Here is a 14,851-nt window from a genome sequence, read left to right on the forward strand (position 1 = left end):
AATTAAATTTTACCCTTGGAAAGCAACCGTGAGGCTGATGGGATGGACCCCTGGTAAGAATGAGTTTGACACCCCTGGTATAGAGAATGGAGCAGTCTATTGTGCCGTCATCAGCAGAAAGGCAGAGGGGACAGAGGGAGGAGAATCTAATTAGACAGAATACTGAGAGAGAATAGCTGAAGCTTTGGGCATACAATTGCACAGGTAAACTGGGGCAAAATTTTTTGAGAAACATCTCTCAACAGAAAAGAATCTCAGCACCACTCCTTATTAACTTGAAATCTCTCTAATAAAGCATCCCATTGGCTCCTGTATTTTACTGTGGTGTTAGTTTAAATAGTTTAAGTAGAGACACAGTTAAATAAGGACTAAAGATGTTAAGGTACTTACTTTTTATGGATGGCCAAATCAGTAAGTTTAAAAATATTTTCAAATTACTGAAATTTTTTGCTATTTTATGAAGGTATTTTTGTTCTCTCTCTCTCTCTCTCTCTCTCTCTCTTTCTCTCTCTCAATCAATCTGGAACTTGGATGAGTAGAATCTACATTGTATCTTAAGTGTGTGTGTTCTGGGAAATAGAAATATGGCCAAAATTAGATTTGAACATAAACATAATCTTTGGTCTCCAGGAATGCCTTCCTTATTTTATTATCATTTGTGTGTGTGTGTGTGTGTGTGTGTGTGTGCCTTATCTCCTTAACAACATTGTAAAGTATTTGAAGGAAATAAAATTTTCTTTTAGTATTTTCTTAACATCTGTATGAGAGCTGGAATAAAACCACTCTTACTTTGTACATTTAGCCATTGCCTAAGTCAGGGGTTACATTTATATTTAGGTGTTTAAAAAAATCACTCTGTCACTTTCATATTGCCTGTGTTAGGAAGCTGTTGCTTTAGTGGCTGTTTTTCTTTTTTCTTTAAACCTTTTTTAAAGTATATTTTATTGATTATTCTATTACAGTTTCCCAATTTCCCCCCTTTGCTTGGTTTTTCCCTTCCCTCCAGCAATCTCTGCCCCACCCCACCAACCTTAGTTAATGTCCATGGGTTATGCGGGTAAATTCTTTGGCTTCTTCATTGCCTGTACTGTTCTTAGCATCCCCCTGTCTATTCTGTACCTACCCAATTATGCTTCTAAATCCCTATGCCTTTTTCCCCTTCTCCCCCTAGCCCCTCCTAGCCAATAACCTTCCAGATAATCTCCATATCTATGATTCTGTTCCTGTTCTAGTTATTGCTTAATTTCTTTTTCTTTTTTAGATTCAATTGTTGATAGTTGTGAATTTGTTGTCATTTTAATGTTCATAGTTTTGATCTTTTCTTAAATAAGTCCCTTTAGTATTTCATATAATAAGGGCCTGGTGATGATGAACTTCTTAGCTTTACCTTGTCTGGCTGGGAAGCACCTTATCTTCTCTTCCATTCTAAATGATAGCTTTGCTGGACAGAGTAATCTTGGTTGTAGGTCCTTGCTTTTCATCACTTTGAATAAATCTTGCCAGCCTGTTCTTGTAGCAGATTATTTTTCTAATTCAGTGGGCAGTTGGCTTTGGAGAAAGTATGTTCTCAGTACAAGGTAAATGACCTTTCCCATAGCAATGGAGTTTATAGATGTTTTTCTTTTTTTTGGAAAATATGGTGCCAGTTTTGGAGGGATTATTATTAATTATGAATTAATTATATGTTTAGAGAATAGATATGTATCATTATTGAAGTGGAAACATGTTCATTGAAGAAATTTTGGAAAACGTGTGCGCATATAAGAAAAATGGGCAACTGTAATCCTCCCTGCCTTCTGAGAATATGTATCAGACTTTAAAGTTTCATCTCCTGGCTCAAAGTGGCTAATCTTGAAGACCCATGAGGCAGCTGGGAATTTGTTTCATCTCAATAGTTGGTATTTTTTTGTCCAGAATTTCTTGCTTTCATATGTTCTTCCCCCCTGCTAATTTCAGAGAGGGTTTTCTTGATTTTTCTGAAATTAACGTCTTTAAGAAATGAGTTAGTTGGTTAATGAGAGTTTGTATGTGTGAGTACTTGTTTTTCAGATGGGGCTTTCTAACTATTAAACTTTGTTATTTGATGCTAGTTTAACTGATGAAGAGTCCCGGAAAAATTGGGAAGAATTTGGAAATCCAGATGGACCTCAAGGTATGTTAAATGATAATTTTAAAATACTGGGGATATGGTATATATTATTAAAATGTTAATTAGATTGAAAATATTTTGATTTTTTTAGCTTATCAGTAGGAAAATTACAACCACAGGGAGTTAAACAGACATGTAAATTGAGTTGGGGACTGGGAATCAAACCAATGATTCTTTGGTTTGCAGGTCTGGCGCTCAGTCCACTGAGCCACACCAGCCAGGGCCCTTTAATAATTTTTAACTTTATTTTCCTTTCTAGCGGCTAGTTTGGAAGATAGAACTTAGATTGATTTGATGAGAAGAGTAATTACTGTCATTCATCACTTCCAGTTAGTAGTTCAAAAAAGCTGGATAGAAAAAGTTTTTCTTTGCTGACTTTAGACATTTTGTCACGTATTCATAGTGTTCACCTAAATTCAGGAAATATAAAAGAATTTAGATTTTTTTTTTCAGAAAGACAGAATTCAAGTACTTAAATTGAATTTTTTCCCCTGGCGGAAGAATTTAATTTCAGATATAAACTATATCCATTCACTTGTGTAATGGGAACACACATAATAAAATGATCATTCTCAGTTTTTTTTTTTTTTTTGTGAGGGGTAGAAAGCAGAAATTTGGGATATAAGTAAAACTGGAAGTACAGAAATATTCTTTTTATTTTAGCCACCAGCTTTGGAATTGCTCTGCCAGCTTGGATAGTTGACCAGAAAAATTCAATTTTGGTGAGTGCTTAAATTTAAATGAGATAAATTATAATGTGTTTGACATATCTTGGTAATATAAAGAGAGCTACTATAATACTGGTATATGGTTTTTAATTTAACTGTATTGTGAAACTTTTTACATAATGTAGAAAAGAATTGGTTCTCATTATTAGGTTGCTGCTTTAGGGCATTGTATTTTAAAGTAGTTTTAAAACCTTAGAGTTGTGGTCATTTTCTTTTGGAGGCAGTTTCAGATTGGGTCTTACCCTTGGTTTGGGGAACTACTGTTTTTTATGTTATCTGTATTTATCCTAAGTTGTGCTCAAAATTTAAATTACCTTTATTTCACATTTACCCAGGCTAAATTAATTCTAATATATTCTAAATTAATGGTATATATTCCATGTGGTACTTCATGAGGCAGTATGATAACAATCAGTTATGGATGCTGAACTCTAAAATTTCAGGAATTTCTGTTTGGGAATAGATGACTCCCTACTTTCTTGAAAATAATTATCTAGGAGTTGTATTTGAAATAATAAAAACCAAAATTCATATAGTCTGTAATTTGTTTTGAAATGGCAACTTAGTGTTCTTTTGTGGCAGATTAACATTTGTTATCTTAAAGGGTATATAGTTGGTGTGTGTAATTGTGTTTATCATGTTTAGGCTTACTCTGGGAATGCTAGAGGAGAGAAAGATAGTTACCAGATTTGGGGTCAAGCAGTAGGAGAAAAATCTGAGACCAATAGACTTCAAACAGAACATTATAAAGTTACTCCTTGGTGTTTAGACAAAGGAACCAGGCAGGATTCTATTATTTATTTCCAAGGCATTAACCACTTACAAAGGTATGAATATATAAGTACTTGACTGGAAGGGAAATACAATTTATAAAGCTGTTTTGCTGGTGTTATTTATAGCGTAAATGAAATGATAATTTATTATAGTGGAAAAGAACGTAGGTTCTATATCTGGAATGGCAGGCCTAGCTCTCACCTACTAGCTGTGTGACCTAGGACAAGCCATGTAACCTATGTATACCACAGGTTCACTCTCTGCAAAAGGAAAATCATAATGGTACCTTTCTCAGAGGGTTTGAAAATAAGAATTGTTTTAATATTGTCTTCTCCATGTAAGCCTCAAAATAAGTGTTTATGGATATTATTATAATTTGCCTGATGAAGGCCATAATTTTTTCCTCTTCTAGGTTTTACTTGTGTATGGATTGGCATTTATGGTTATCCTTCCAGTTGTTGTGGTAAGTTCTAGCTCTTTTTATTAATGTATTTGTGGAAAGGGAATTGATGGCATGCTTACTATAAGCATTGTAATTTGTTTTAGAATATAATTTATTGACCCTTGAATTTTAAGACTCTTATGTTCAGCTATTTAAAGGTCTTTTAAAGGTAATATCACTTGATATGTTAAAGTATGTTATCTTCCAATTCAAAAGTTACACACAACTGGTAGTTTAAAGTTAGTCTTCCTTCACTACCTCCCTCAACTCCATTTCTCTTGTCAGAGATAATCTACTGCTTAAGTTTGGTGCTTTCCCTTTTAAATACAAGATGGGGAAAAATAAGTTTGCAATTGTGGGCATACAAAACACAGTTTATTCTATTACTATTATTTATTAACTACTGTGTTTTTTTCATATGAACAACTATAAACCTACCCTGTATTTTTCTGTGCATTATGTATACATACACATATTTAAAAATAATGTGTATGATTATATGTATTGTTCTGTGACTTTTTTTGCTTCAGATACTAGGGGCACAACATACAGAGCGACCTCATTTTTAAAAACAGCTGCATAGTACCTCAAGACGGAGATACCATAAAGTTATGATCTTATTGTTTATTACTTTTATGACTGGTGGGTGGTCTTCCTGATCTTACAGTTTCTGATTCCTGTAGTGAGGCTACTAATTTACCTGTTGTGCCTTCACCAGTGAGGATTTTTGTGTGAGCATCCAGTTGTGTGGAGTAATGTGCGTGAAAGTAGTCTCTCAGCTCTCGCATTGTTCCTACATTTACTTATTAAATAAGTATTGAAGATAAGCTGTGTGTCTGGAAGCAGCTTGTTGCTTATAGTAATGGGTTGTTTCATTCCTGTTTTGTCTTCAAACAATTTCTAGCTGAATCTTAATGCTTTAATGATACATATATGTAGTGAAGTAGGTTCAGGCAGTATAAATGCATCAGGCAATATGATTATTTGCTAAATAAATAATTTGAAATATATAACGAAGGCATTTGTTCTAAAGTTGAGGTATTTTTATTGGTTTATGAATATAAAATTTTACCACAAACATATTTTGTGTCAAACTTAACATTTATTGTAGCTTTCATGTTTTATTTCTTGTTTAATTTTATTTGTATTTAGGGGTCTTGGTGGTATCGCTCAATACGCTATAGTGGAGACCAGATTCTAATACGCACAACACAGATTTATACATATTTTGTTTATAAAACCCGAAATATGGACATGAAACGTAAGTAAATTTAAGTAACTGTGACATTAGATTATTTTCTGAGTCATTTATATGGAGATGATATACATTCAACTGGAGAAATTCCATTTTACGGTTTTATAGATACTCAGTTCTTGTAACTAAACCTGGAGGAAAATGCTAACACCCTTTATCACATTTCTTTTTTTTATCATCCTCACCCAAGGACATTTTTTTTCATTGCTTTCAGAGAGGAAAGAAGGGGAAGGAGGGTAGAGAGAGAAAATGAGAGCAACATGAATGTGAGAGAGAAACAATGATTGGTTGCCTTCTTGTACCTACCATGACCAGGGCTCAAACCTGCAACCTGGATTATGTGCCCTGACTGGGAATGGAAGCTGCGACCCTTGGGTCTATGGGATGACATTCCACGAAACTGAGCCACACTTGCCAGAGCTTTATTACATTTATTGATATATTTCTGTTATTCTCATTTATTCATCTATGTATTATTTTTTTTTCTGAAGTTTTATGTTAGAGCTTCAGGTGGGCTAATTTTGTAATAACACCAGCTAATGTTTCTTGAGTATTTGTTATGTGCCGGACATTACAGGCACTACACATGCATTAACTTACTTAATCTTTGCCACGCCTCCATAAGTAAGTGTTGTTTTTAAGCACATGGTATAGGTGAGGCAACAGACCTAAGGATACACAGTAAGTGACAGAGCCAGGATTGAACCCAGACAGTTTGGTTCCAGAGCCATAAGCCAGTACAATTATACTCTATTAATTGCAATAAAGTAAGTAGAGTTTTGGGGTGTGTTGAAAGAAAACTGCCAGGATATTTCACTCCCAGAGTCTTATTTTAACATTTCTTATATAAAAAAGTACCATCCCAAATACTTGCTTTGATTCCATACAGCTAATGTAAATTTCATCTCTGGAATATATAGTATTTTCTTTTAGAATCACTGCTATGGAGAAAGCATAGACATCTTTCTTGCCCTCCTTAAAAAGAAAAAAGAAGATACAAGTTTGAAATTGTGCCTCACTGGAAAATGAAATGTTTTGTTCCAAAACCTAAATGGAGTTTTGTGTATTTGGGATTTGCCAATTTTACTATCTTTCTTGATATCCAGAAAGAGAATTCTTGGGATCATATGACTGTGTGCTTATATATCTGAGGAATGAGCAGATTTTTGATTTCCAAGGAGTGAATGTTACTCTCCCCTATGCACACATACCACTCTTCTTTATGCTGAATTGAAACATTAGTATAGAACTTTCTTATGAAAATACTTAATGTTTATAATATATTTTAATATAATATATTTTAATTTATATTTCATTTCTGGGGGCAGTACTTAACTTTGTACAATTAATTCCATTAAAGCATTGTTTAGTTGTGGGTTTGGTTATATAATCCTAGGTTGCTTGAACATTTGGCACTGTTTATATAGCCATCTTAGGAATAGTTTTCATGAAAACATTCGAAGGTAGTCATAGTAATAACTCACATCACTGTGCTTACTGTGTGGGCAGCTCACATGAAGAAACTTAAGGTCTGTAGAGAGGTGATGACCATTTCCTAGGTCATCTAGCTAGGATGTGAAAGCTCCAGGGCTTATGCACTTAACCTCTATGCTGTCCTGCTTTTTGTGAATGCATTGCATGTATTTTCTGTGATAACTATAATGCCAGTCATTGAAGAGCTTGTATAAGCTAACAAGAGTAATGCTAATATACGGGTTGGGCCAAAGGAGGTTTACAGTTGTTCGTATGGAAAATACAAAATTAATAAGTAATAATACAAGAATAAACTCTGTGCTCAATAAGCACGTACTAAACTGTAAATTACTTTTGCTCTGCTCCCCTTGTGGCTGTGAATCTGGTATATTTCAGAGTCCAGAGTGCTAACCATTACACCATGGAACCTGCTTGGTTGAATCTGGTATATTTCAAGAGTTCTATAATAAAAGTTTTTATAAATGACAGAAGGCTCTGAGCAGTTATAAAGTGAAGAAACCGAAAACTCTTTTGAACTCATTATTTCTCAGCTGTATTTAACCACAGAGCCCCCTTTTTTTCACGTAACATTTATTAGTATCACATGGAGTACTTAATGCTCTGTAGAAAGTTTCTGTAGAACACATGCTTGGGTCTAGGAACAGATGTTATTTGAAGTGATTTTAATACTTCCAATTGCTTTGGGGCTGTTAATTTGATGTATATTTCTATTTACTTGTGAAAAGTAATATTGTGGACATTTTTGAAAATTTCTCCAATCTTTTTTATGGGAGAAATTAATACTTGTTAGTTGCAGAGTTCAGATGGTTTAAAGCATTGTGTGTGGTTGGAAAACTGCCTTAATCTAGGAATAATGAAGTATCATAGGAGGGGAAATTAATAGGTGAGCAAATATATTTATTTACCTTCATATTTCTTTTGTTTTTTTAGGTCTTATCATGGTTTTGGCTGGAGCCTCTGAATTTGATCCTCAATATAATAAAGATGCCACAAGCAGACCAACAGATAATATTCTAATACCTCAGGTTAGGCCGTCTCCAAAATTCCTTAATAAGCATTTAGTTATTAAAGTCAATGCTTTTTTAAATGTGTATTTTTGAATAATTATTTTATTTACTCTAGCTAATCAGAGAAATTGGCAGCATTAATTTAAAGAAGAACGAACCTCCACTTACCTGTCCATATAGCCTGAAGGCCAGAGTTCTTTTACTGTCTCATCTTGCTAGAATGAAAATTCCTGAGACCCTTGAAGAAGGTATTTGTGATTCTACTCTCTGCAGGGTTTTAGTGATATGAAAGCAGTGGATTTAATTAGCCCTTATGGCGCAGTGTTTTCATCACTGTTATTTTTTTCTTAAATAATTGTTCAAGGGCATTTTAAAAAGAAATCTGTATACTACATAATTACTTCACAAATACTTTGAAGGTCTAAGTAAGTAAGATGTTACAGCAAATGTTAAAATTTAATATTTCACAGTGAGAGAATATTCTAAAAGAGAAATATTTAGTCAATTTCAGATTATGCAACAAGTTCTAATGACTTTAAAAAAGGATTTTGTAATTTTTTGCGGAGGAGGAAAAAAAATGGATTTCACAACAGATACCTGGATCAACTGTATTACTCCACCACCACCACTCTGTAATCTTTATTTAAAGCTTCTTAAGTACTTGAAGCCATCTGTTCTGATTAAAAGAAGAGTAGTAGATTGAGACAGTGGTGTTTTGAGGGATGTCATGAAACAGTGTCATCTCTTCTTCACTTGCATTATTTCAATTGAAGTTTTAAAAGAAAGTATTCTTAGGGAATAAATGTTCTTTCTCAATTAACCCTTCTTCCCCTTTTAAACCAATAATGTAATCAAATGCCTCTGAAACAAAGGCCAGTTGATGCTCAGTGATTGGTGATAGGATAGGATGCTTATGATGGAATGAAGGAGCACTGTTTAAGCATTGTTATTAGAGTTGCAAGTTATTGAATCATTTTATTCCTGTTTTGTACCAATATGAAGCTTCCATTTTAACCAGTTATCTAAGAAATAGGGAACAAAATTTTTTAGGTTGAATATTAACCTAAAAATGGATGATCTTAATGCTTAACTATTATATGCAGAATAATATAATAGTGAGGAGGAGTCTTCCCCCCACTCCTCCTCATCCTTCATTTCTTCCTGTCTTCCTCTCTGTGCCTTTAGTTGACATTTTTCTCAATCTTAGCCTTTGAATTTATCCATAATTATACTCTTAGTTATGTGCACAAGAAGAAAATTACTAAAGTTCTTAAATATAGTAAGATGAAGTTAAAAATTAGTCTGTTTAAAAAAAAAGTAATGGGTTAATTAATAAAGCCCACCACATACTATTAAAAATTTGCCTTCGAAACATCTACTCTGAGTTATGGTTTTCTAACTGATTTGTGGCATATTGCTACCTATTAGATACTCATGCATTCAGCCTGTAAAATTCTGAGGTCATATGAGATATTTGTAGAATACCTTAAATTTGGTATTAATTTTTGGACTGTAAAGGTAGAATGATTTGTCAGGTTTTTCTATTGTTTTGCAGATCAGCAATTTATGTTGAAAAAATGCCCTTCCCTACTTCAAGAAGTGGTTAATGTAATCTGCCAACTAATAATAATGGCCCGGAGTCGTGAAGGTGAGGAGGAGATACAATTAATTATGTTGTACTTTTTCTTGCAAGCATATGCAGATTATACCTCATAGTTATAAGATTTTGTGGGTACTTACCTATAATTCTGTCTATAAGTTGAATCAGCTTTCCTAGTTTTATTTATGGTTTTTCTTATTTCTTTCCTTATATTTTCCATATGTAAATATCACAACTTATATTTTGAATTTAATTTTTTCATATTCTTTATTGTTATTTATTGTTTGCAAAGATTTAAAATATCCTTTTCCTTCCTTTGATTATTTTTAGAGTCCGGATATTTTGTATTTTAACAATGAGTTTAAAATAATTCTTTAAGTTATGTAATGATGATTCATATGACATGTAGTATTTTGCATGAAGGGAAAGAAGGCTGAGGGAGTTGTGGCCAGTAATGGAAAGGGAGAGAGAGGCTCATAAAAAAGGAGGTAGCGGTTGTGGTTTGTTATTATGGATGATGTCAGTTCTTGGCCTGGTGTCAGTATGTTCTTGATACTGATAATGTCTGATAATTTACTGTTTTTGGAGGTCATGCAAAGAATTTTTATGTTGAATCAATGGTTGCTGGATAATGTTCATTTGGCCAAGTTTGTATATATACTTTTTATCTTATCCATTAATTTTTAAAGGAAAATCAACATTGTGATTTTAAAATTTGGAGGGCTAAAGATGTTCACATAAATCTTATTTTTGTCATGAATTGTATCCTCCTGAACATATAAAAAGTCCAGCCCTGTTTTTTCTTTTCCTCCTATTCTTTCTAAGAAAGGGAGTTTCGTGCTCCAACTTTGGCATCCCTAGAAAACTGCATGAAGCTCTCTCAGATGGCTGTGCAAGGCCTTCAGCAGTTTAAGTCTCCCCTTCTGCAGCTCCCTCACATTGAAGAGGACAATCTTAGAAGGGTTTCTAATCATAAAAAGGTAATTCTTTGTACTTGAAAATTCGTTTGAAGCAGTTTGTCATGTCAGTTAAAGATAGCACGAGTGAAAGTCTTCTATTAGGAATGGTTATTATGAATTTCTTAGATTTAAAATATCTTGAACATTTTAAAACTATCCCTCAACTGGTTCTGTTAACATTTTTTTGACTAAGTAACTATTTAATATCTTACAAGTACAAGTGATTTTACCATGCAGTCAGTGCCTTTATAGCAGTTGACCCTTTGTTCTTTATGTTACTAAAAATACATATACCAAGTAAAAAATAGACTGTATACTTTCCAGTAATTTTATATGTGTCTTAAATGTTGGGTGATGGTTTATGAGTTTAGTATGAACAGAATAGGCTTTCAAAAATAAGTCAATCAGCTCTGGCCAGTTAGCTCATTTGGTTAGAGCATTGTGCTAACAAGCCAAGGTTGTGGGTTTGATCCCCAGTCAGGGCACATACAAGGAGCATAAATACAAACCATGAATGCAAACATAAATAGGTGGAATAGCTCTCTCCCCTCTCCTTCCCCTTTCCTCTCTCTCTAAATTAAAAAAAAACTAAAAAAAATAAGTAGATAAAGATAATTCTTATTTAGAAAATACAGTCTATAGTAAAGACATGAAAAATGAAAAATTTGAGAAAATATAAGGAAACACTGAATGAAATTGTAATTTTGTAGATTTTGACATTACTTTGAATGTGTTAGACAAAATAGGCAGAAGATAGACATTAGATTTGATAGTATATTAAGGTAAAACTAGTAAATGCATGTAAGAAATTTGCATCAGACTTCTCTTTTCAAGTAACTGTTATACTTATAAATTTGATCACATTTTATTAAGTCATAAATGAAAGTATTAGAATTCAGAAGGCATTTCACATGCCTTATGATTTAATCTGTGCCTGTGGAAGTAAAATTAATAACTATCACCAAACTACTGAAAATTAAGATTACTCTCCTAAGTATCCATTTAGCCAAGATGGATGTTACTGTAATAATGGACACTGTATTTAGAAAATGAGAGTATTCTGTAGTAGAACCTTTAGGGTATAGCGGTACTTGGAGATAAATTCATACTCTTAAAGGTTTTTATTAAAATTGAAAATAAAGGTCAATGAACCGAGCACATCCAATAACAACAGTTGTTGCTTGGGTCAAGATTCTATATGAATATTTTTTCTATGACTTTTTTTGATATTTACTTTTTTAATTAAAAAACTTTTATTTAATCTTTGTTTTTTTTCCATTACCACTTAGTCCCCTTATACTTGTCTCCCCCCATTTTTTCTAATTAAAAAAAACCTGTATTAACTTTATAATTAAAAAATTCTAAATTTAAATTTTCTTGGAGAAAAAGGCCATGAAATGCTATAAAGTTTTATTTGCTTTGAAATATATATAAAAATTTAACATTTTTCTCTACTGTCTCAGATTTTAAGTAAACATACTAATAATTTTTCTTTATGGAAAGTTTTATGACAGGGATTTATTTTCTTTCTCTCTTTTTAAATTCAGTACAAAATTAAGACTATCCAGGATTTGGTGAGTTTAAAAGAAGCAGATCGTCGCAGTCTACTACATTTCCTTGAAGATGAAAAATATGAAGAGGTTATGGCTGTTCTTGGGAGTTTTCCTTATGTGACTATGGACATAAAGTCACAGGGTAAGTGGGAGGTTCCTCTGTGGAACACTGCTTCCCTTTTGATAGAATGGCTCTTTATTTGACTCAGGGTTCTCAAAACACTTCATTTAATAACATAACTTTTAATTAAAACTATTTGCAGTACTGTAGTTACCTGTCAGATTTACTGTGATGGAAAATGATATATACTAACAGTTTTGAGAATACTAATAGAGTTTTCTGCTCTTTTATTCTTGTAATAGGATTAAATTTGAGGGCTTTTCTGTAGTTCAACTTTCAGGAATATCTTAACTTTTCAAAGAATGAGAGTTCCAGATGTAATGAAAGATACTTAAAATATATCTGTTGTTAGTGTGAAAAACATAGCTGCTTAGTTCTAAAATTAATTTTTAAAATCTAACTTATTTTAAGCCTTAAAAATTGCCATATTCTCTTCTATATTACATGTGTTTTTCCTGACTTCACTGCTATCTTTATGTTTGCTTGGAGTGAAAAAAGTAGAGATTTTTTTTTACCTCCATAATTATCCTGTTTGTTCCCATTTTAATAGCTCAGTAATATCATAGAATGACAGAATTAGAGATTAGCTGCTCCATTTCTTCAATGTGGCATTGTTCCTAGCTTTGATGTGTTGTACTAGGTTACTGTTTTGGTAACATTCTTGTGAGGCCAGGATTAAAAGATGCGTTAGGAATGGTTGCTGTCTTTAAATGGCTGATAGTCTCATTGGAGAAATAGGCCATAAACATAGGATTAAAGCAAGGAGTCATAGGCTAAGTCTTAAGTGAATGACACAAACAATGTGCACTTACTCATTCAGCAAATACTGAGCTACTCTCCTTCAGGGTGTTGGGGAAGCAGCGGTTAAGACAAAGCCTCTTCCTTATTGAGTTTTCATTCTATTGGAATTGAGGAAATTAATGGCTCCCAAAGATTGGGTGATTGAGGAAAGCAAGGTAAATAGCATTCTGGCTTCACTTTGTCTGGCACATGGGATACATGTGAACACTGGGGCTTCTTTGATGGGGAGTTAGTATTTCCTTGTGGGTCCATGAGTTTTCAAACATTAAAAACATAAAACTTTATTTAGGACCATAATAATTTAATCAGAAACCACTCAACAATCTAGTTTGGGACTGAAGAGATAGTCTTTGATATATCAAGGGTTGTAAAAATACGTGCTGCTTAAAAAACTGAGATATTTTTTATTACATGGGTAATTAAGGTGATATTACTCAGTCTCAGTGCAGGTCATTAGGATGTGTTTCATTCCATAGTATTTTGTATAGACAATTTACTTTGTATTTTTACAGTGCTGTCCAAATGTGTAGTATGAGTACCATTGGTAATGGAGGGAGAGTAGAAGAATGACAGAAGCAGGAAAAGGGGTATCTGCTTGATCCAGTGCTGGAGATGGTGGATCCCTTTTCCCACATTTCTAGATGATACGCAGAATTTCTTGTAGGCTCTTGTTCACTCTTCCCATCAAAAGGCAGGTAGACATTGTTAGAGCTGTTAATTCATGTGCAATGCCCATGCACATATAGCTTTGCTGTTTGGATTAAAATGTAGTTCCAGTTTTATTTGGAGTAAAGGAGACTTCTAGGTTGAAGAAAGGGTGTTGCAGCCTTTTTTGATGCCCAGCTGTTGTGTCTCACAGCCAGTGCATGAGATGGCAGTTACAGGTTGTCGGAGGCTGTTCTTCTCCGACTGCTGGTATGTCAGTGCAGGCCAGAACAGAGTAGGCTTGTCTAAACCTACGTAAAATAAACACAGCAAACTTAGAAAAACCTGGAGGCAGAAATGCATAACATTTATAGATAAAATCTGGAGGAAAAATTAGTTATATCTTCATTTGATGGAAGATAATGTTTGGTAAGTTATTTAATGTTAGTTTCTTTTAATGTAATCTTAATACTGAATTTATTATTAGACTTTGGGGCTATATGGCAAATGTATGTATGGCAAAACATAATCGCAAAAAACTATTGCAAAAATATTTTTAAAAATATAAACAATATTTTGAAGTTCTTCTCTTAAAAATAAATCCTTTTGATGTGGCTTGAAATGCTAGCTTTGATTATTTCATTCTGATAGGCACTGATCATACAGGTAAAATATTCAGAATGTAAGGTTTGCACAATTTAATAGAGCGATACAATCCTGTTTCCAGTATCACAATGAGAGAAAGCTATGGTGTTGTAATCCTCACATTGTACTTTGTTTAAAACCTGGATTTGAAACTTGGCATTGCTAGTTTAGCCATTCTGTCACCTTAGGCATTTTACTTTATTTCTGAATCTCAGTTTATTCTTTAAAGTAGAAGTAATAATAATCTATCATAGAGCTAGTTTAAAGATTTAAATGAGTACATTGCTAAAGGCATCTACTTCAGAACCTTATACAGAGTAGACAGCTACTAAATTATTTTTTATTTAAGTTTAAAACACAGTATATTTGACATGCTGAAGTACCAGATTCATTTTGGTAAGTTAAATTTTGTTCGTGTTGACATAGGGTTTAATTTTGATTTTTAATCAATTTTTCTTTCAGTATTGGATGATGAAGACAGCAACAACATCACAGTAGGATCTCTAGTTACAGTGTTGGTTAAATTGACGAGGCAAACAATGGCAGTAAGTAATCTATTTGTATTTTTATGCTTTAAGTCATGTATTGTTTAACCTGTGTCACCACAATACATTTATTCATTTATTTAAATATATTTTATGGATATGCTACTATAGTTGTCCTAGTTTTCCCCCCTTT

General features: G+C 33.2%; 1 protein-coding gene across 1 annotated transcript in view; it reads left to right on the forward strand.

Annotated features, from left to right (window-relative positions):
- Window positions 1-14,851, forward strand: part of SEC63 (SEC63 homolog, protein translocation regulator) — a 72,096-nt gene that overhangs the window by 31,223 nt on the left and 26,022 nt on the right. Inside the window, exons 5-14 of the mRNA XM_037158994.2 lie at window positions 2,091-2,152; window positions 2,813-2,871; window positions 4,064-4,114; window positions 5,246-5,354; window positions 7,773-7,867; window positions 7,965-8,097; window positions 9,405-9,497; window positions 10,275-10,429; window positions 11,956-12,103; window positions 14,636-14,718. Coding sequence (XP_037014889.2) covers window positions 2,091-2,152; window positions 2,813-2,871; window positions 4,064-4,114; window positions 5,246-5,354; window positions 7,773-7,867; window positions 7,965-8,097; window positions 9,405-9,497; window positions 10,275-10,429; window positions 11,956-12,103; window positions 14,636-14,718 — 988 coding nt within the window. The remainder of the gene's footprint in view (window positions 1-2,090; window positions 2,153-2,812; window positions 2,872-4,063; window positions 4,115-5,245; window positions 5,355-7,772; window positions 7,868-7,964; window positions 8,098-9,404; window positions 9,498-10,274; window positions 10,430-11,955; window positions 12,104-14,635; window positions 14,719-14,851) is intronic.

Source organism: Artibeus jamaicensis, unplaced genomic scaffold (genome assembly GCF_021234435.1).
Source record: "Artibeus jamaicensis isolate MK-2021 breed Jamaican fruit bat unplaced genomic scaffold, CSHL_Jam_final contig_387, whole genome shotgun sequence".
Taxonomy (NCBI): Eukaryota; Metazoa; Chordata; class Mammalia; order Chiroptera; family Phyllostomidae; genus Artibeus; species Artibeus jamaicensis.